We start from the raw sequence: 24,090 nt of genomic DNA, 5'->3' as shown, positions 1-24,090 counted from the left end.
AATTCTTTCAATGGTCATTTTACCTTCTGTTTCTATGATATCGGGGGTAGTTCTCTTTGATGATTTCCTGAAAGATAGTGTCTAGGCTCTTTTTTTTCATCATATACTTAAGGGAATCCAATAATCCTTAGATTGTCTCTCCTAGATTTATTTTCCAGTCAGTTATTTTCCCAATTAGGTATTTTACATTTTTTTTCCATTTTTTTTTTTTTTGGTTTTTTGGTTTTACTTGACTGATTCTTATTGTCTCACTGAGTCATTCATTTCTATTTGTTCAATTTTACTGAGTTATTTTCTTCCTTTACTTTTTTCATTTCTTTTTGCATTTGTCCAACTGAATATTTAAATAACTCCATTTCACAAATTCTGTTTTTTAAGGAGTTATTTTCTTGTTCTGTTTCACAAATTCTGTTTTTCTGGGAGTTGCTTTCTTTTTCTATTTTATCAAATTTATATTTTAATGAGTTATAATGTTTTTTCCATTTCATTAAGTCTATTTTGTATTGAATTTTCTTCAGATAACTTCTGTATTGCCTTTTCCAGACCCTCTTGCAAAATTTTCTTTTCCTTTACCCATTTTTCTTCTAGTTCTCTTTTAAAATCCTTTTTAATTTCTTCTAGGAGAGCTTTGTGTGATGGGGGCCAGGTTATATCGCCTTTAGGGGCTTCATCTGGAGAAAATCAGCTTTAGTCTCTTCAGAGTTTGAAATCCGTTCTTCTCTTTTGCCATAAAAGTTGTCAATCGTTACGAGTCCTCTTTACTTTTTTACTCATTTTTTTTTTTTTTAAGTTAAGGTCTGCCTTTAGCGTGGGGGAGGTTTTTCAAGCGGCTGCAGCTATGCTGGGTCAGTGTTAATTCACTCCCAGTGCTTGGTGGGTGTGGGCAGGTCCCCTGAAATTCTGGCATTTGGGGGTTCACAATGGATCTTTTGTGTTTGTGTTGGGTCTTTTATAATTTCTCTGCTAACCTACTGGCTTGCAACCAGGGCAGAGTGTTGGAATCCTTACTAACTGCTAACTAATTAGAGTTGATCTAATCTTACAAGAAGATGTTTTGGGCAGAACCTGAAACAAGGTACTAAGTAGAACTAATTAATACAAGGCTTGTGTTCACACCTTTACTCATTGGAGTTCAATGAGTTCACACCTCCCTTGAAGCTCGTTGGGCCAGAGAGCACTATGGAAGAAAACCCATAATCCCATTCTCTCAGAAGAGTCAGATAAAAGGCCAGCGATGAGGGCTCTATGGCAGAATACATTATTTCCTCTTGGCTGGCTGGTCACAGAAGAAAGTTCAGGGGGACTCGAGAGGAGCGACTCTGGTGGCAGACGAAGGGTTGGACACTCCATCTCTGTGTTGGTTGGAGGCTGAAGAACGCAGAGGCAGAGGCTGAAGGACAGAACCTTTGGATTTGGAGACATCTGAAGGGCTCTAAGCCTCTAAACCGGCTGTGCTTTGAGAAGAACAAGAACTCCAACATTTGAACTCATAACATTTGGCGCCCCACGTTGGGCACCAAAATGTTGTGATCTAGTTCAGATGGATCTGAATCGGTCCCTGTTCGGGCGCCAAATGTTAGAGTTCAAATGTTAGAGTTCTTGTTCTTCTCAAAGCATAGCCGATTTAGAGGCTTAGAGCCCTTCGGATGTCTCCAAATCCAAAGGTTCTGTCCTTCAGCCTCTGCCTCTGCTTTCTTCTGCCTCCAACCAACACAGAGATGGAATGTCTCTCTTGACTCCTTCTGGGGAGCCCAGCCACCAACTACAGTGGTGTGAGATGAAGATGAATCTGGTTGTCCACTGAACTCTCCACTCGTAGCTTTATCCTCTGAAAACCCTTCGTCTGCCACCAGAGTCCCTCCTCTCGAGTCCAGCTGAACTTTCTTCTGCGACCAGCCAGCCAAGAGGAAATAATGTATTCTGCCATAGAGCCCTCATCGCTGGCCTTTTATCTGACTCTTCTGAGAGAATGGGATTATGGGTTTTCTTCCATAGTGCTCTCTGGCCCAACGAGCTTCAAGGGAGGTGTGAACTCATTGAACTCCAATGAGTAAAGGTGTGAACACAAGCCTTGTATTAATTAGTTCTACTTAGTACCTTGTTTCAGGTTCTGCCCAAAACATCTTCTTGTAAGATTAGATCAACTCTAATTAGTTAGCAGTTAGTAAGGATTCCAACAGCAGAGTGGCCAACCCTGCTGTAAATTCCTGTGGATTCCTCCCCATAGATTCTCTGCCACATGCCATACTGAGATGACAGTACCCCAGGACTCTACAGCTCTCTGTGCTGGCATCTGTATTCAGCTGATTGAGCTGGCTGCCTCTCTCCCATTACCAATTGAAACAGATCTTATCTGTTGATCTTTGAAATTATCTTCTGGTGATAATTTGTTACACTCCCAATATTTGTGAGTTCTGCTAGTTCAGAGCTAATTTAGAGGTTGGATTTTGTAATTATTGTGAGGATTGTAGAGGAGGACAAAAAACCATGTGTTGTCTCTGCTACCTTGGCTCCCCTCCCCATCCCCCGCAGAAGTCCCATTTCATTTAAAATAACTACTGATGATATAAAATATTTGGGAATTTATCTGCCAAGGGAAAGTGAGGAACTATATAAAGAAAACTACAAAACACTATCCAAACAAATAAAGTCAGATCTAAGCAATTGGAAAAATATCAAATGCTCTTGGATAGGTAAAACGAATATGATAAAGATGACAATACTCTCCCTAAACTAATCTATTTATTTAGTGCTATACCAAACTCCCAAGAACTAGAATAAATGGTCAAGAATTACAAAGGAATTAATGAAGAGAAAAGCAAATGAAGGTGGCCTAGCTGTACCAGATCTAAAACTATATTATAAAGCAACAGTCAACAAAACAAAACCATTTGGTACTGGCCAAGAAATAGAGAAGTCGATCGGTGAAATAGGTTAGATTCACAGAACAAAATAGCCAATGGTTGTAACAATCTAGTATATGACAAACTCAAAGGTCTCACCTTTTGGGATAAGAATTCACTATTTGACAGAAACTGCTGGGAAAATTGTAAAGTAGCATGGCAGAAAGTAGGCATAGACCCACACCTAACACTGTATACCAAGATAAGGTCGAAAAGGGTTCATGATCTAGATATAAAGAATGTTACTATAAACAAATTAGAAGAACATAGGATAGCTTACTTAGATTTGTGGAGGAGGAAAGAATTTGTGACCAAAGAAGAACTAAAGATCATTATTAATCATAAAATAATTTTATCTATGTTAAGTTAAAAAGATTTTTGTACAAACAAAACTAATGCAGACAAGATTAGAAGGTAAGCAATAAACTGGGAAAACATTTTTACATCCAAAGAATCTGATAAAGGGCTCATTTGTAAAATATATAGAGAATTGACTTAAATTTATAATAGTTCAAGCCATTCTCCAACTGATAAATGGTCAAAGGATATGAACAGACAATTTTCAGATAAAGAAACTAAAACTATTTGTAGCCACATGAAAAGGTGCTCCAAATCACTATTGATCAGAGAAATACAAATTAAGACAGCTTTCAGATACCATTATATACCTGTCATACTGGCTAAGATGACAGGAAAAGATAATGATGAATGTTGGAGGGGATGTAAGAAAACTGGGACACTGACATATTGTTGGTGGAACTGTGAACAGATCCAGTTATTCTGGAGAGCAATTTGGAACTAAGTTCAAAAAGTTACCAAACTCTGCATACCCTTTGATCCAGCAGTGTTTCTACTAGGATTATATCCCAAAGAAATCCTAAAGGAGGGAAAGGGACCCACATATGCAAAAATGCTTGTGGCAGCCCTGCTTTGTAGTGACAAGAAACTGGAAACTGAATGGAAGCTCATCAATTGGAGAATGGCTGAATAAATTAGGGTACATGAATGTTATGTAAGAAACGATCAGCAGGATGGTTTTAGAGAGATTTGGAGAGACCTACATGAACTGATGCTAAGTGAAATGAGCAGAACCAGGAGATCATTATACACGGCAACAAGAAGACTATACAACAATGAATTCTGATGGAAATGGTTCTCTTCAAAATTGAGATGATTCAAACCAGTTCCAATTGTTCAGTGATGAAGAAAGCCATCTACAACCAGAGAGAGAACCATGGGAACAGGATGTGGAACACAACATAGCATTCTCACTTTCTCTGTTGTTATTTGCTTGCATTGTGTTTTCTTTCTCAGTTTTTCTTTTTCTTCCTTCTTGAGCTGACTTTTCTTGTGCAACAAGATAATTGTATAAATATGTATACATGGCTCTAACATGTATTCCAACATATTTAACATGTTTTGGACTATCTGCTATCTAGGGGTGGGAGTGGGGGAAAGGAGGGAAAAATTTGTAACAAAAGATTATGCAAGGGTCAATGTTGGAAAAATCACCCAGGCATATGCTTTGTAAATAAAAAGCTTCAATTTTAAAAAAATCACAGAATGTTAAAGATAATAAGTGTATTTCACTGTATTCATGTTTATTTTGATTATAACTCACTTAATGAGAAACCATGAAAGATATATTATATAGGATGTTTTACAGTAATCATAGTTTTCTACATTCTAGATACGTAATAAATGGTTGTTGGAACGAATAGAATTTTGTAATGTACTATGCTTAAACTTTAATTTATAAAAAACAGATACACACAATTATTAACTGTTCTTTCTAATAGCTAGCATAATGTTGCAGCCAAAGTGCTGACTTTGGATTTTGGAGATCCCAAATAAAGACTTATTGCTACCATGTTTTGACTATATAACTATGGGAATGTCACTGAATTTCCTCATCAATGAGTTGCATATAAGAATGAAATCAATCAATAAACAAAGTAAATCCATGATTCTTATCTCTTTCTAAAAATGATTTTAAAAATATTATTGAAATAATTGTAAACAGAACATCAAAGACAGATGACTTAAATTATATTGCAGATCTCTAAGTCACCAAGAAAAATGGAAAAATAATTTTGCCTTTAAAATATCTGCTTTTTCATTTGAAAATGGGATAATCTTTCCTATCACATATTTCTAAGGGTTAGATTATTATATAAATCAAGTTTTTAATTTAAAACCTTATTATATGGCAGCAAGGTTTTATGATTATTTGTTCAGGGCACCTGGAAAGAGTGCTGGGCCTGGAGTCAGGAAGACTCATGTTCCTGGATTCAAATATGGCTTTAGACACTTTCACTAGCTCTGTAAATCATGTAACTCTCTTTACCTCAGTATCCTCTTCTATACAATGAGCTGGAGAAGGAAACAGCAAAGAAAAATGCCAAATGGGGCTGCAAAGAGTCAAGACATGAAAGAAACAATTGTACAAGAACAATAACAAAAACATCTTGTTATAAAGAATTGTGTTCTTGAAAAATAAAATTTAAAAAACATGTTAGTAAACCAAATACATATTTTTTTAAATATATGTGTTTTTCAGGGTGGTTTGAAATAATTCTCTAAATCAAAGAATTTTACTTTTTTGCTTTTTTTTAAACAAAATCAGTCATCTTAGTCTATTTAGTAGGTCTGGATTTTTGTATTTCATCTTCTACAAAAATGCACTAGAACTAGACAGCTTTTGCTTTTTTTGCATGTTATAATCTCAATCCTTTAATATGATAGTGAAAATCTGATTAACAAAATAATGTTTTAAAACAATATTGTCTACTATATATAAGTGAGACTCTGAGGAATACAAAGAAAGCAATATTTATATTCAAGTGGAAATGTTTAAAGTAGTAATAACATAATTCCTAAGATCAAAATGATAAAGATTAAGAAAAATATAAGATAAATGGCCAGTATTATGAAATGTGATCAATACTTAGAAATTAATACATTCACAGATTCTGAAAAGCAGTAAGATCACAATCAGAAACTGAAATATTTGATGGGAAATGTTAGAAATAAATTCTTTGCTACTATTTACATTTTAAACATTCCAATGTATACAAACCCTTCTTAACATATAAAGCTTAATGAAAAATTATTTTTTCTAAAAAATTAAAATAATTACATCTGATGATTTTTTCCCAATAACTATATTTTTTGCTACTGTTGATATTTTAAACACTCCAATGTATATAGACTCTTCTTAATACATATAAAGCTTAAACAAAAATTCTTTTTTCTAAAAAATGAAAATCTGATGAGTTTTCCCAATAACTATTTTTCCATATATCTACCAAAATTCAAGAATTACAATTTCACTGAAGAAAAATAGAAATGTTATAGGACAAAAGCAATAATATAATTATAAATTTATGGCTCTATTGATTAAATGATGAAATTATAGTTGCAAGTATGATGGAAAAGTCTATTTTGTGATTTATTTTTCTCAATGTATTCTTTCCCATAATTGATACATCAAGTAATCTGTCAGAATTTCTTTGGGAGTTGAAACTTTCTCCACTTATTATATCCTTCTTTAAATTTTATAAACAACTGTATTTATTTCTATGTTCAAATTATCATCAGTATCTGATGGCCATGATTCTTAGCTAGGCTGTTCCTCAGATGAAAAAGTTGAACAGAAATAAACAGAAACAAAAATTGAACAGAAAATTTAAACAATAAGGGTGGTCAACATAAGACAGTAATCACTTAATGAGAGACAAATGGACAAACAAATTTCTTGTTTATTTCCTTTATGTCTCCTGCTTCTCGGCCAGGAAGAAAAAGAAACAGATTGACAATACAGAACAAAAATACATAAAATACTAATCCATCTCTGTCAATCTCTCCATGTTGGGCTGCAACTTTATCCACTCTTCCAGTTCATCCTCTATTAATTTCTGAACTGGTAAATTTGAAGGGTGCATGCTGGAAAGGTCTTGGCAAAAGGAATCTGAGAAGGTCTAAGATAATCACATCTAGCGTCATCAATATAGTTGCAAGAACTGGTTAAATAAACACTACTAAGAAGCCTCTGGAATTCAGAGACAGATTTTACTGCAGAGAATAAATACTTAGAGCATGACACATTTTACCATGAATAGATAGAAATTATCCCATATTTATGTCAATGACCCCATACTCAATTACTTTGCTACCTTATAAGAGCTACTGATTCTCTAAAGATAAGAATCTTCTGAAGAACAAAGGCTAAGGACGATTTAAGTAAAGATATCCCTTAAGAATCCAATTAGAGCTAACTATAATTTTTTAAAAATAAACTAAAAAAGTTTCCAATAATTAATTCTAAAGTTTTTAACAATCAATAATGGAAATTTATCTAAATAAAAGATAATGGCAACATTTGTTCACAAGTAGAATAAGAATAAGAATTGATAATAAATTCTACAGTTCTTGGAAGGTACTTTATTATATAGTATATATTATCATATTAGAATGCTAGATTAAAATGCTGGCTCTGCTATTTTTTAGAAATATGAGTTTCAGGCAAGTGATATAACCAATGAACCTCAGTTTCCTTATTTGCAAAATAATTTTAATTTATTTATCTCAGTATTTCTAGGATCTGAAACAAAGGAGTTACTAAATGTTTTGTGATTGATTCAATCTCAATCTTTCTCTCTCTCTCTCTTTTTTGCTGAAGCAACTGGGGGTAAGTGATTTGCCCAGGGTCATACAGCTAGGAAGTGTTGTGTCTGAGACACAATTTGAACTCAGGCCTCCTGGCTTCAGGGCTGGTTTTCTCTCCACTGTGCCATCTAGCTGCCTGATTAATTCAATCTTAATGGTGTCTTTCCAATATCAGCATTCCACTTCCTAACTATTACTTTCCTAAAAATATTATTCTCCCCTTATAGAATGCAAGCTCCCTTTTAATGTATCCATTCCAGAATCTTTTGTTAACTTTAGAAAAATCTGGCAATTTCAAATAAATTCATTTTTGTATTGGAACCATCTTATAAAATTGGCTTCTGATTTGACAGTAGATATAGAGATAAGTGATATAGATGGAAATAAGTGATATAGATGACATAGGTAATATAGATGATAGGTAAAACTGTAAATTCCCTGATCTAAAAAATTCCAAAGTTGAATAGTTTGGTAAATTAGAAGTTTCTTTCAGATCAATTTTGTAGGAAAGTTCTACAAGTGACTTAAGCTGGAGAAGAACAGATCACACCAGAGCCACAGGACTGAATTAGATGTTTTGAGAGAAAGGGAGATAGCTACCTTTTCTCTTTGTGTCTTTTATCTCTAAGGTCTACTTATCAAGGGGGACTGCCCTCTTTGATTTTGTCAATGTTATTAAAGGAGATTACCCCTTAGATTTTTGTTATGTGACATCCATTTTTCCTGTCACACTATTTCCCCTTGTAAGTCCTCTATACTTAAAAATCCTTGATGAATTGTTTCATGGACATGTTTATCTTTGATCTAAAAGGAATGCCCAAATGACCATCCTTTTAAATTTAATAACCTATTGGACCTATTAAAAAATTATTAAATCCTTTTTGGATTTTTTAGACATAATACAATTGTACACTTAAAAGACTACTGTATAATGAATGTCAAGATAATTTTTATATGTACTGGAAAACCAAAACATGCAATGTGATTTGTTTTATTGTGGTGGTCTGAAAAGGAACTCACAATTATCTCCAAGATAATGTCTATACAGTTCCTAACTTGCAGTTCTAACAGAGAATATATATTGCAACTAAAAAGAATATATTAAATGCCTATCTGTATTCAGAAACTTTGTAGACTTTTAATGGAGATTGATATTGTGAAAGATTCAGCAATAATCCAGTTTTCCTGATTCAGTTTTCTTCTTCTTTGTTTCCAGGTAAACCACAAGATAATGTGTTGTACAATGTCAATAAGAAACATGTAAGATGGGGAAAGGTTTTTTTAATTACCAATCCTTGGAAACCAGATCCCAATAGTCAGATTCATAGGAGAAACATAAACATAAAGATTTGTGACTTTGTAATAAAATGAACAAATGTAGGAAAAAAAAAAGGCCTAGAAACGCAACCTGAATCCAGTTTCCCTCCTTTAATGTATACAACTTGTAACCATTTAGGTGTAAATTCAAGCAGTAATTTTTAGGCCTACCAGTTTTAACTACCAAAATGACTTTGACAAAACCTATACAAAGCAAAACTAATATTTCTTCACAGAACAAAAGTAAATCCCACCCCCAACAAGCATACACATGAGTACACACATTCCCAACCCTGCCATCTGAAAAGGTATAGATTATTTACTATAACACTGTGACATGCTATAGATGTTTGGAAGCTTCTGGAGGCTTCAAGGAATCTGGAAATGGAAGAAAGGTAAGAAAAGATGACCTCAGAGAATATATAGAAGTGAAAACTATGAAAATCAAAATTCCCCACAAAAATTCCTGAAAAGTAAATACTAGGATTCTGAAGAGTCAGACTCTAGTGGATCCTATAGCAACGCAGATTTTATTGATTGCTCTTTTGTCCAATGTGACCTCCTTTCAAAAGAATTATATTTCTATCTGAAAGATGATCTTTGACAAACGTCATGAGTGCCAAAAGCTTTAAATTTGGAAGATGTTTCCAACCTTGATTCATTTTCACCTTGATTTTTTTTGTTCTTTGGTTTAAATTTTTATCTTGTGTTTTATTTTCCTAACTTAAAACTTTCCTTTTATTACTGAAATGTGGTTAATACAGTCTCTTTTTTAAAAAATCACTTAATAAATCCTAGCTTTCTATTTTTTAAGAAAACCCATATACCATACATGCTTTTAAGATAGTGGTGAGAGCTCGAAGATAAGGAAGATCATTCACTCACTTAGTTAAGAACTTCATTTAGACATGTACTCCTCTTGCTAATTAATCTACCTAGTTTTTAATTTCAAAACACATCCTCTAATGCTCCAGGGCAAAGCAGTGAAAAATAAATCCTAACTTTTTTATGAAAGGATGCTTTTTTTCTCAATTTGAATGAACTACAAAATAACAGAAAATGCCAGTAGTAAACAATGTATTCAGTACCTCTCTTCACAGAAAATAAAGAGCACATATAGATTTCATTTTGGCTGGTAAACTTACAAAACCAGTTTGCATGCAAAAAACATAGGCAAATACTTTTTGTGACTACCAAATATCATTACATATTTAAAGCTATAAAGATTAGTAAAATACAAAATCTGTGAAGGAATCCACCAACCTTATATATGATAACAACGATGATGATGATGGTAATGGTGATGATAGCTATCTACTGTGTGTCAAGTACTATGCTACTATCTCATTTAATCCTCACAAGAATTTTGGAACTTAAGTGCTATCATCTTTTCAACATCAAGGTAATTCAGGCCAGTTCCAATAATCTTGTGATGGAGAAAGCCATCTGTGCCCAGAGAGAGGATTGTGGGTGCTGAGTGTGGATCACAACACAGTATCTTCACTTTTTTTTTTTTTTTTTGGTTGCTATTTGCTTACATTTTTTTCTCTCTCGTTTTTTTTTTTCTTTTTGACCTGATTTTTCTCATGCAGCATGATAATGTATAGAAAAATTACACATGTTCAATATATGTTGGATTGCTTGTCATCTAGGAGAGAGGGTAAGAAAAAATAATTTGGAACACAAAGTTTTGCAAGGGTGAATGTTGAAAATTATCAATGTATATGTTTTGAAAATAAAAGCCTTTAATTAAAAAAAAAAAAAAGAAAGAAAAATTACAGAGGTAGGATCCAAAAAGACAACATAAAATATTGGTCCAAATGCAAAAAGATGACATTTAATAGGGATAAAGTTTTTCATTTGGGCCCATTTAGGGGAGGGAGTAGAGGGAGGGAAGGGAAAAGTCAAAACAGAAATGAGTGCAAGGGATAATGTTGTAAAAAGTTACCCATGCATATGTACTGTCAATAAAAAGTTATTTAAAAAAAAGAAAGAAAAAAAGAAGCTGAACGGGGCAGATCTTTATATAAAATTGTTCTAAAAATGATTTGGTTTTCATAATATGAAGACACATAACCAAAAGTAATTCTCAAATTACACCTCATCCCAAAATGATGCAAGTATATCAGGTAAGGAATAAGGCTACTTCATCATGTTAGACAGGAGTGTAGGAAGAAAGATGACAAGACATCTGAGGGATAGGACACAAGGAAGAGGAAACTCACAGCAAATGGACTCAAATTTTGGGGGGGGATAGGAGAGTAAAAAATGAGACAATGATCTCAGCTGGAAGTGGAGGAAGGGAGAGTCATGGGAAATTTTAAGAAAGATGAAAAATTTGGGAAAAGCCAAATGTGGAGAATGGGATAGTGATTTGATAAAGGAAGTAAAGTGGGAATGGACAGAAGCAGTGGGGGGTCTGTGTAAGGTTCGGTACATAGATTTGTAGTGGATTCACTCAGAACAGTTTTATGATCTCCACATTCACTGAGTAACACATCTTTAGCATCAGTGATGAATGATGAGGTTGATCTAAGGCTGAGCCATGTAGATATAATCAACAATATAATATGGGCAAGGAATTCAAGAAAGGACAATATAAGAATTGAATTGGTTCACTAAGAGGTCAAGATGAGGAGAAGAGGTTAATACAATAGAGAATTTTCAGAAGACTGTTTCATTAAGCCAAAAAAAGAAGGAACAAAAGGACAGAACATTTGGCTTCTTAAGCAAAAGCCAAGGCTTATTGAAAACCTTATTCTCTGCTCCCAGTCATATCACTCCCAGCTTTCTCACTGATTTCTCTCATTTTCCATTTTATTCTTCCCCATTTCTAGGGTTTCAAAATTTAATGACTCTTCCTATACGTTTTAAAATTTTTTGTCATCTCTTACAATAAAGGATTATTTTCTCTATGCTAACATATTCCTACTCTTTCAAACAATATTGCTTCTACTTACCTTCATTTCTAGTCATCATGCCATTAGCACAAAAATCCCTCAATTCCCATTTATTTCACTGACTCATGTCATATAGAGGTATTATAACAAGTATTCTCTTATTGCCATTCTAGTACTCAAAACTGGCAATATTTCAATAAAATGGTTTAAATTAAGAATTGGGCTTTTATTGTATCTATAGATATTACTTTCGTCCTCTTAAATTTTGAACTATGTATTGCGCTATTCTCAAATAAATATCCATTCTGAGATGCCTGAAACAAGAAGGTAACATTTTCTATGTGCTCCAATGACCTGACTGACTTACAAAATCTAGCCTAATTCAAAGTACATTGAAAAAACCACAAATGTTATTAATTTCTCTAAGCATACAGATTTCTCTGTACAATCAAAATAGACAATGTATAGATGAGAGGATAGCAGTTGACATAGCCATGTGGAAATATTTGCTTTCCTAGCCCTAAAGCGCTTGCCATTAGGATCAAAATAAACTGATGTTATCTTAAGAAACCTTCCAAATTTTGAAAAATAAAACCTAAGTGTTCTGTGGTTTGTCAGATAGTGTTTGTTTTCTTTTAGGGACAAAATCATGGCACATTCGTTTTTGTTTCAAATCAAAAGCAGACTTGCCATTATAAAGGAGATAAAAATATTCAGCAGCCATTTCTAGAAAAAAGGACACAGTATGGTTACTGAATATTTTGGGGGGAAAAACAAGGAGGAGGCAGGGAATTCTAAAGGTGATTTTTTAAAATCCCATTTAAACTATTCATTTGCTTTGTCTACATTCTCAATGAAGACTGCTTGTCCATTAGAAGACATATTTCCACACAGTGCCAATGTAGAAAATGTAGATGTTCCTGTTTACTGAACATCAGCAAGAGCAATAAACTGGAAATACTAATACATGTTGACTCTATGTTAAAAAATACCTTGGATGCTAAACTTTGAAAATAATTATCAGAACCTAAAGCATTTCTTAGGATTAAATAATTATTGAATTGGAAAGGCGTCTCAGGAACTTATTTTATTCAATCTCCTATTTTCTAGAAATCAAATCTATGCCATACTATTGTGTGGCATACATACAATATGTAAACTGTCAATCCCATTTTCAAAGATCTCCAAGAACAGCAATTCTATATCTGCCTTGGCATTCAATTCAATTCAACACAACGAATGTTTATTCAAGTTCATAAGTTTACTAAGCATTGTGTTAGAAAGCATTAATGTAATGTTTAGAAAAAAAATCTTAAAAGTCCATGGACCTCAAAGAAGCTAGTCTGTTACTACAGAGGTGAGAAGTAACAAACATATACTATACACAAATAACATATACTATAGTAGAATTTGGTGAAAAGAGAGAGAGAGAGAGAGAGAGAGAGAGAGAGAGAGAGAGAGAGAGAGAAAGAGAGAGAGAGAGAGAGAGAGAGAGAGAGAGAGAGAGAGAGAGAGAGAAATATCCAGACAAAAGCTCTTAGGAAAATATTTGAAGAATACTGTAAACACTAGGGAAAGTAGATAGACAAATAGGATTAAGGATAGATTAATATGAAGGTGGCACATGAGCTATGAGCTAAGTCTTGAAAGAAAAAGATCTGACTAAGGCACAGGGGGGAAAAAACCGCCAATTCAGAATTAGGTGAAAGCAGAAACATCCAATTTAGGCAATCAACTCAAAGAATAATTTGGCTGAAAAACAGAATGCATGAAGGAGGAAAATGTTAAATAGGATTAAAAAGGTAAATTAGTTAGGCCTGAAGTGCTACAACTTCTTATTTTATCCTAAAGGCAATGGGACAGCTCCTGACAGTAATATATGTATTGGGAGGATTGTTTTGTCACTTGGATGGGAAAGGGAAAACCCTAGAGGAAGGTTAACTTAGATTAATGTGCTAACTTCCAAGGGCAATAACAGGAATTGCCCTTGGAATTATAAATTGAGGTCTAATAGCTGTGTGAAAAGGAAGGCTAAAATGACAAACTATCTGGCAGTTGAACATTAAGTAAGCCTGCTGTACATATAAATTAACTCTGAGGATCTTCATAGGAAAAAGTGAGTACCAAACCAAGAAAGAAGAAAAACAAAGAAAACAAGAAATTCTGAAAGCTAGGATAAACTAAAAGTCCAAGTCTTTTATGAGTCCTCAAATATATTCCATCACTGATGAATTATATGTAATTATAAATTATTTTACAAAAAGATTTAACTTGTTTCAAAAATAATTAATATATTACATCCTGATCTGGGGGGTAAATGAGAGGTGCAGCATAAAGTGATTAAGTGTTAATTGGCAATTAGTAAAAGGAGAAAAAAAGCGAAATATAAATTATTACAATAGAACACTTACTTAGTGGAACCTATAATCTGTCACTGTTTTCTATTTCTTTGAATCACTCCACCAACTAATCAATAATAATCTATTCAACATCTACAATCTGAAATAATAGTAACACCCAATATTTATATAGCACCTTAAAATTTGCAAATATCATTTCATTTGATTCTTACAAGAATTTGTAAGATGATTATTTTTATAGTCATTTCACAGCGGAGGAAACTGATGCTAAGAGTTATTGTGACTTGCCAAGGATCATATATTTAATAAATATCGTAGGTAGCATTCAAACTCAGGCATTTCTAACTCTAAATCGTATCTTATATGTCTTCTAAATAACCTAGCTCATTGAAAATATAAAAAAATGAATAAAACATAATTCTAGTTCTCAAAGAGCTTACAAGATGTACACAAATATTTCTAATAAAAAATCATCTGAAACTGAGCATAAACTGCAAGTAAAAATTTAGCTCTCCTTTATTCTTAAAAGAGATAACTAGAACAATGGTGCAAAATGCAAAAATGGGCATCTTGAATTTTTATTCTTTTGAAATTTAACAGTTAAATCAATTTAATACTTAAATGATTAAACTTAAGTAAAATTAGTAAACTGCCATCTTGGAGATATTGTGGCTTTACTCATCCATAAAGAAAGGTTTTGCCTCTGCCACCTACTCCATGAAGCCTTGTCTTCTCATTTCAAGTGATTCGGTCTTCTTCTATATTCCTATACTATTTAGTCTGTATAACTCACATAGAATACAACACTTGCTGCCTTGAGTTACTGATCATTTTAACAGTAGTGTAACAGAGCAGAAAGAACAGTGTTAGAGTCAAGGGGCAACTGAGTTGGAATGCTGCCTGTGACACAACACATAAGTAAATCACTTAATCCCATTTCCCTTTAGTTTATTCATTTATAAAATATGGGTACCAACCTCAGCTAATTTATATAAATAAAATGCTTTAGAAATTGAAAAGTTAAAAAATCTGCACAATCTATCGTGTTCCCCAAAGAAAGAACACTGGGAAATGAATATAAACTGCTTGCATTTTTGTTTTTCTTCCCAGTTTATTTATACCTTCTGAATTCAATTCTCCCTGTGCAACAAGAAAACTGTTCAGTTCTGCACACATATATTGTATCTAGGATATACTGTAACCTATTCAACATGTAAAGAACTGCTTGCCATCTAGGGGAGGGGGTGGAGGGAGGGAGGGGAAAAATCAGAACAGAAGTGAAGGCAAGGGATAATGCTGTAAAAAATTACCCTGGCATGGGTTCTATCAATAAAAATTTATTAAAAAAAAAAAATCTGTCATGTTCTAGTCCAAAATTATGTTTGCCTTAGGTTGTTGCTTTGTTATAGCATTAAAAACAGTAATTAATTCTTAATTCACAACCTGTAGTGATTTTTTTAAAAAATCTCAAAGGTAATAAACTTTAAAGACATTATTTAACTTTAAGACATTATTCCTTCTATAAAAACATGAACTACAAGGAGTTTTTAAACTCTACTTAAAAGGCCTCTAATTCACATTCTAAGTTATTGAAAAGTTAAGTAATTTCAAAAAGTAAAGGAGTAGAAGTCCAGACAGCTTGATTCAAAGGTATGAGTTTAAATCCTGGCTGCAATATTAGGTACCTTTATGAACTAGGTAGTATCACTTTAGTTTTCTCTGAGCCTCAGTTTTCTTCCCTTCAAAATGTTAAAGGACCCTTTCAATTCCAAAGTGTTCCGATTTAACATCATTCAAAAACTGAATCTGAGGGGGGGAAACCATCTTCCTTTGTAAGACATGAGATAAGCAAAGAAAGTTCCCAAATCAGAACACCAAGAGAACAGCAGTTAGTCATACTTTGAAAGATATTTCACTAATTGAACTTTTTAATCACCAAGACAATTTCATCATCAGAAAGTATTTAATGTAGTCCATTTTACAATATAAATCTAAGGTTTCCTTTGCTATATTTTTGTTCTATGATACCACTTTTATATATTAAAAAAGAGTGTTGTTGATTAAATGCTCTAGTTACATGGTATGATGTCATACAGGTACTAGACTGGAGAGGGCACTGTTAGTTTGTATTTACTAAAATATAAAGTAGAGTAAGGTAACTATTAATTATTGTTTATGTGTCTCCTGATTATTTTCAATTCTAAAAGATCACAAGATAATATACAAGCCTATTTTATTATATGTGAACATCATCTTCAGTGGCATTCAATATATATTTGTTCATTTTATCTGATGTGAGAAGACAATAATTATGGAAATTACACTAGGCAGTACTATTCTTGGCCTTTACATCAATACAACACCATTATCATTTTATCTTTTGAGAAGTTTAATATTTCCTATGACTATATAGGCAAGGAAAAACTAGAGTATAATATGTGTATTTGTAGAGATGCTATAGACAGAAAGAAGAAGAAAGGGAAGGAGTAAGGGAAGACATGATACATAAAAATCTCTAGGTATTTATGGTAATATTGAATATTATTTACTGCACAGAATCAAGGAGGTTGCAAAATCAAAAACAACTGAAAAAAGAAACTGTCAAATGAAGGAGAAATATTTATATGAAGTATTATGATTAAAAAATGTTCAAGATACATAGAGAAACATGGTTTCAATATTATTTCTCAGAAATGAGATTCAGAATATAAAGAATTTTCTAAAGAAACACATTAGTGAACACTATACCTCAACAATCACATAAAAAATTAACTAAATCACAAATAACAAAAAACTTAAAATAACTATGGAATTACATCAGTAGTCAAACTGGTAAAGATGACAAAAGAAAAGGAAACTTTCAATCCTGGCAAGCTATAAAATAAGAGGCACTTTTATAAGCTACTTGTAGAACTATTAAATGGTCCAAACTGTCTGAAAAATAATATGAATCAGGCATAAAAAAAATTAACTACCTTGCTTCTTTTTTTCTTCCACTATGTGAAGTCCACTATGAGTATATACTGCAAGGAAGCTAAAGGCAGAAAAATATATTCCAAAATATTTATTAGCACTTTTAGCAAAAACAAAAACTCAGAGGGAAAAGTAGGCTAGAAAATGTACTTTATGGTACAAATTGTAAAGTCTATATAATAGAAACTTTTAATATTACTGTTCATTAAATCAAAATAAGCCAGTCCCTGTCTTTTAGTTCAGTAATTTCTTAAAGTGGGCCTTTCAGAAAACATTATATAAGATACTTAACATTTTTCCTACAACAATTATTCATTTATGACTCAGAATCTCCAGAAAAGCCTTTCTTGGATGCACTCAATCCACTTTGATTACATTCTTATTCTGTTTTTTCCACCTTGACCTTTATAATTTATACTATACTGTCATATATGTTTTTCTTACTATGCAAGCCCACAAGCATTTAAGAGTTTACTATCTGCCAAAATTATACTAAAATAAGCACTAGGGATACAATGGGGAAAATGATTCCTGTCCTCAAATACTTGATTCTAATGGGGGGAAATAACATGCTAACAACTATGTACATATAAAATATGTGCATATGAAGTAAACTGGAGGTAATCTCAGAGATAAAACATTTGATTTTTGTGGGAAAAACATGAGGAAAGACATCTTCCACCAAACAGGATTTGAGCTATATCTTGAAGGAAGTAAGAAAAGTCAGGCAGTAGAACTAAGAATAAATTGTACTTAATTACAATTAGACTATTACTTCCTCTTAGAAAAACCACGGATTTAATAACTTTATATTTCTTCTGAAAATATAAGACATATTTTGGAAATTCTAATTATAGTTATTAAATGAATACGTATATATGTATGTGTATATATATATATACACATATATAAATTATATATCTATAGATAGATATACACCGAGTACCAATTGATCAATAAGCATTTATTGTTTACTATATTCCAAAACCCATACTAAATTTTGAGACTAAAAAAGAAAAAAATGAAAATTTCTGTATTCGATGTGCTATTATTGTATGAGACAATAAATACACATATAAGAATAAACAACATAAAAATATACAAAATAAATATAATGTAAATGGAGAGAATGAACTAGTTTTTAAGGTAATTAGGAAAGCTCATATGTAAGAGTTGATGTTTAAGCTGAATTTTGAAGGAAAACTAGAAATTCTAGAGGCAAGATGAGAAGGAATTACAATCCAGGGATAAAAGAAAGCCCATGAAAAGGCATGGAAATTAGATGTTGTAGTTTAGGGGAGAAACAGTAAGAAGTTTAGCTGGACAGAAGAGTGTGTGGAAGGTAATACGGTCTAACTGTAAAGAGAAAATAAAGAAAGGTTGTGAAAGGTTTTAAATGCTAAATAGATTTCTATTTGGTGTTACAGGCTGGGGAGTTTATTAAGAAAGGGAATGGAAGAATCAGATCTATACTTTAGGAATATTACTTTGGCAGCTATGCATACAAACACACGTATTATACTAAAAGATGGGAACAATGTTGAAAAAACTATCCAATTTTAATTCAGTTCTGAGAGAATCCATTTAGGGGATGAGCCATTCTGGATTTTAATTTGGAAGTTTGCAAGAAAAATGACTAAACTGTCCATTATTTTTCATTCTGTCAATTCCACTATCAAACATACACTCTAAGGAAATAAAAGAAACAAAGGTCTAATATATACCAAAATACTCATAGCAATAGTCTTTGCAGTAAAAAATGGCTGAAAAAACTGTGGCATATGAACCTAATCAAATACAGCACTATTATAACTAAAGAAATGATCAAAGATGAGTAATTTAGAGAAATAAGAGATTTGCAATAAATGATACAGAGAAAAAATAGAACTAGTAAAATAATGTTTATGCAGACAAAAATGTAAATGAAAAATTACTAAAGAAAGTCAGACTGAGTAACTGAAAAATCAATGAATGTTTGAAAGGAAAGATAATAAAACAGACAACTTCTTCTCTTCTTTCCTAGTAAGAAGAAAAGGGAGGTAAAAGGAAGATTAACAGAGTAGAAAAATACATTATACCATCAAATATCAGGCACTATTTTAATTTTTATTTGTAGGAGTCAATCTAGGGTTAAATTAAGGTGGTGTAAAGAAAAAAAGATATGGGGAGGATTCTGGAAAGATGGCAGGGTAGGTTGGTAAATTTCAAACTTTCCCAATTTTTCCCCCCAATAGAACAAAATTGTGCCTGAGAGCAAACATAGACTGGTGAAAAACCAAGAAGACGTTGGACAGAACAGGAGTCCTCCTGATTCAACAGGACAAGATCTGAAGAAAGACCCCAAGCTGGGATTAACCCATCTTAAGTGCAAACACCTCCAGGATAGCTCCACAAAAACATCAAGCGGGAACCCTGTAGGGCTAGTTGGTTGTAGCAGGAACCACAGAGACTTTCACTTCCCAGATTGTTTGTTGACTGGGGGTTCGGAGTTTAGGAAGCATTTTGGGAAGAGTGCTGCTCAGAGCCTACCCTGGGCTAGAAGAAATCAGCAGCTGGTGAGTGTAGAAGGCACAGGATTGGTGGCACTACTGGCTGGGAGCACTTGCAGGAGGGTGGAGCTCTTCATTTGGGGTTCCTGATCAGAGGGGAAAGCTGAAGGGAGCTTGAGGTACCATCTCCTCATCCCAAGATTAGAGGTGCTTACACTAATATCTCTTATTTAAAAAAAAAAAAAAAACCACCAATGAGCCAGCAAAGAAGAAAGAATCCCACCACTGAAATATATTATGCAAGAAGGGAAGATTGGGATTCATCTTCAGAGGAGGATATTTTAGTAAAAAAAAAAAAAAAAGTTTCTACCTCAAAGAGTAATTTGAAATGTCCAGAGAGAATTTAGAGAACTCAAAAAATAATTCAAAAATCAAATGAGAGACATTGAAGAAAAACTAAAAAAAAAAAAAAAAAAATTAAAACTAATAAAAAAAAATTATGAAAAAAAATTAACCAATTAGAAAAGGAATACAGAGTCTCAAAGCTGAAAATATTTCTTTGAAAATTAGAATTGGACAAGGGGAAGCCAGTGAAGCTATGGGAGACCAAGAAATAACAAAACAGATTATAAAGAATGAAAAGTAGACAGAATGTGAAACAATTCATGTAAAAAAAAAAAAAATCTGGAGAACAGATGAAGAAGAGAAAATGTAAGAATAATTGGACTGCCAAAAAGTTGTGACCAAAAAAAGAACCTTGACACAATAATGCAAGAAATAATCCTAGAAAATTGTCTTGAAGTGATAGGACATGAGGGGAAAATAGACATAGAAAAAAATCCACCAATCACCACCTCAAAGAAATCCTCTGTGGAAAACACATAGGAATATTATAGCCAAATTTTGAAACCCCAGATCAAAGACAAGATTTTGCAAGAAACAAGAAAAAAAATTCAAATACGCTGGAGCTACAATTAGAATTGTACTAGACTTATCAGCAGCCATAATAAATGACCACAGGTCTTGGAAACATATCTACAAACAAAAGAATCAGGCCTGAAGCCAAAATTTTCATATCCAGCAAAATTACCTATAACTTTTAATGAGAAAAAATGAACGTGCCAAGGAACTTGCAGATTTTCAGGACTTTCTATCAATCAAACCCAAACTTAACAGAAAATTTAACATATAAGAGCCAAGCTCAAAGAGCAATTTTAAGGAATTCGACAAGAACAAATTGTTTAAACATGAACAAATTGTTTAAGTTTTTTCTTCATGGAAAATATATATGTTACGTTTAAGATTTACATCAACAATAGGGTAAGCTCAAAAGAAAGACTGGCAGAGTAAAGGCAAAAATAGTAATCATTATACAAATGAGGTGCAGAAGAAGAATAGACACAAAAACATTAGAGGGAGGAGAGGGACCATAGTTTTCAGGCCTACTCACATCAGGAATGGGTTTAATAGACAACATTACATTTATAACATGAAGGGTATAGCACTCTCCAAAATCTATAAAGAAATAAGGAAAAAGGGATGGGTGGATGGGGAAGCAAAAGGTGAGGAAAGAAGACAAAGGAGATCCCTAGGTAGGGACAGGTTAAATAATAGTAAGCCAAGTTATGGAGCAGAATTTAAGAAAAAAGTTAGCAGGGATAGGAAAGATGTGTGTATGTGGGATATATGTATGTATGTATGTTGTGTGTGTGTGTGTGTGTGTGTGTGTGTGTGTGTATACACATTTGTATATATATCTTTTCTCTACTATAGCCTAATAGGTGGTGGGATGAATGAAAGGGGGGGAAAAGGATAAATTAAATAAGGTGTGTAGCAGAGACCAAAAGAATAATTTACAAGGAAGTAAAGACAGATACTCGTGAATAGAATTTCCTCTACTAATATATATACACTTTCTTAAATTGGTATTTGTTGTTATATATTTTGAAACCTCCCTGATGTTCTGCTGGGCACATGATAATTGTTCGCTTTTGTTTTGTTTCATTTTGTTTTGTACTGCTTTTCTATTTTTCTTTTTGTTTATTGTTTCTTTAAATAAAATAAATTTGGGGGAAAAAAGAAAAAAGTAGCAATAAAACTAATTTTGAAATATACATGTAAGAATTATGTACATTTACAAATTTTTACACAGTACCTTGATTTCTATTTTTTTGTCAAATTGCGACATACTATTTCTTTATATATATCAAGAAATCAAGAGGCAACACATTACTGATGAAAGAAATAAAATTCTATCTAACAAACTGAGAATTTCAAAGTAAATCAATAGTTTGAACTCACTTCTCCATTTCTTAAAGTTGTGATGGTTCCTCGTGCTACTCCCATTCTAAACAATGTTTCTGTGGCCTGTAATTAAAAATAAGAAGTAATATTTTAAAATATGAACTTATATGATAAAGTTTTATCATTATAAAATACATATTAATAAAAATCGTTTAGCAAAGAACCATAAGACACTGATGGAATGACTAAAAAATTTCTGACACATAAAATTTACTAGGTTATTTTTGCACAGTAATAAATATGCATATAAAGAATTCAAAGAATATAGGAAAACTTATAGGAAATACTGTGATATGAAATAAACAGATCCAGTGAAGCAATATAAAAAAGGAATACAACACCAGAAATGGAAACAACAAAAAATCAAAGTGAATTCAATACTAACAAATAAGTTCTGCTCTGGGGAAAAGAAAATGAACCTTTTCCCTTCTTTGCAGAGGTGAAGACCATGCAGGTGAAATACTAGAAGTACTATCAGACAAAACTATAATATTGGTTGGTTTTGCTGAACTTGTTTCTTATTTTGTTTAGTTTTTAAATAATTTGTTTATCCTTAGCAGCTCTCAGAGCTCTTAGAAATTAAAAAGATATAAAAAGTTATCAATGCATTTCAGAAAAGAAATAGAAATTAACCATCTCATCATTAACAATTTACTTTAAAATATTATTTTCACACACATACATACACACATTGCATTCTTAATATGGCATAAGAATCAGAAACTCTGGATTACAATAGTATCCCTGGTTCTAATCATATTAATTGATTAAAAGATAAAATGTTGAATGGCTCTATATCTTTTATCCTATTCTCCTCATGGAGATGATGGCAATATGTTAACTAGACCATACTTACAAAAATGGTAGATTTGGAATTGGTTGAAATAGCTATACCAAAAATAGTCATTAACTAGTCCATATAAACCTGAAAGAATGTTTTTAGTGTACTTTCCAACCATTCTTTTCTTTGTTCTGTCCTCTAAGATTTCAATAATTTGAATTAATGCACAGATAGCATGTTTATTAAATTTATGGATGGCACAAAGCTGAGAGGTATAGCTATAGCATTTTAATGATACAATGCAAAAGGCTTTTGATAGACTAAATTTGTGAAACTAGCAAGACTATGTTTATGTTTCTTAACTTTTAAGTCATGAACATCAGGCTTAATAAACATGCATCTTAAGTATCAGAATCAGGGATAGAAGACTAAGCAAAAAACCAATTGAAAGGAATCGAGTTACAGTGATACAAACATTCACTATGAAGACAATATGACGTCCTCCCCCAAAATCAATCATTCATCTAATCTTAGGCTGTACTGAAGAGTTTAGTATTCAAGACTGTAAAGCTCACACTCTTTCCTAAGTAGACCACATGTGGCATTCTGTATTCAATTTCAGAGTCACACTTTGGGAAAGACATTGATAAAGTAGGAAATATTCAGCATATTCAAGGAATCTGCTGAATATCTTAGAAATAATATTTTATATATACATATCAAATGAAAGAACTAGGAATATATAACGTGGAAAAAAGACGACGAGTAAAATACAAGATTATAATTCTTAAGACAATGAAAGAATTTCATGAGGAAAAGAGACAGAAATAAAGCAATGAGTAGAAGTGCAGAGTAAAACTTAGGTTTGAAGTAAAAGAAAACTTTTTAACCATTAGAACTATCTTAATGTACAATGGAGTATTTAAGATCCTCTTCAGTGGAAGTCATCAAAGACTAGACAATCCCCTATCAAGTTCATTGTACAGAGAAGTCTAATTCAAGGAAGCTGAATTAAATGGTGTGCAGAGTCATACAACTCTGATTGTATGATAAAGTAAAGAGCTCAAAATGAATGAAATTTCAACTTCAATGAGATTTTTCTGAGGAAGAAGCCTAGGCTCAAGAAGACTTAAGTTTAAATGTGACCTTATACACTAACTCACTTAACCTTCATCTGCCTTAAATTTTTTCCAAATATAAAATAAAACTGAGATAATAAAGCATCCCATTTGTGAGGCTCAAATGAGATAATAGTTGTAAAGCGCTTACACATATTTCTTGAGCCCAACATTCATTACTTAAAAGTTAATAAAAGCATAAATATGGTCTTGCTATTGCCATCATTTTAGTCTATCAAAAGCCTTTTGGACACTGACTATCGTAAAAGTTGTGAAG

General features: G+C 32.6%; 1 protein-coding gene across 2 annotated transcripts in view; it reads right to left on the bottom strand.

Annotated features, from left to right (window-relative positions):
* Positions 1-24,090, bottom strand: part of TMEM135 (transmembrane protein 135) — a 327,016-nt gene that overhangs the window by 177,726 nt on the left and 125,200 nt on the right. For both annotated transcript variants that reach the window (XM_051987292.1, XM_051987293.1), the window contains one exon: positions 21,912-21,977. In XM_051987292.1, coding sequence (XP_051843252.1) covers positions 21,912-21,977 — 66 coding nt within the window. The remainder of the gene's footprint in view (positions 1-21,911; positions 21,978-24,090) is intronic.

This window comes from Antechinus flavipes, chromosome 3 (genome assembly GCF_016432865.1).
Source record: "Antechinus flavipes isolate AdamAnt ecotype Samford, QLD, Australia chromosome 3, AdamAnt_v2, whole genome shotgun sequence".
Taxonomy (NCBI): domain Eukaryota; kingdom Metazoa; phylum Chordata; class Mammalia; order Dasyuromorphia; family Dasyuridae; genus Antechinus; species Antechinus flavipes.
This window is presented reverse-complemented; position numbering and strand designations above follow the sequence as displayed.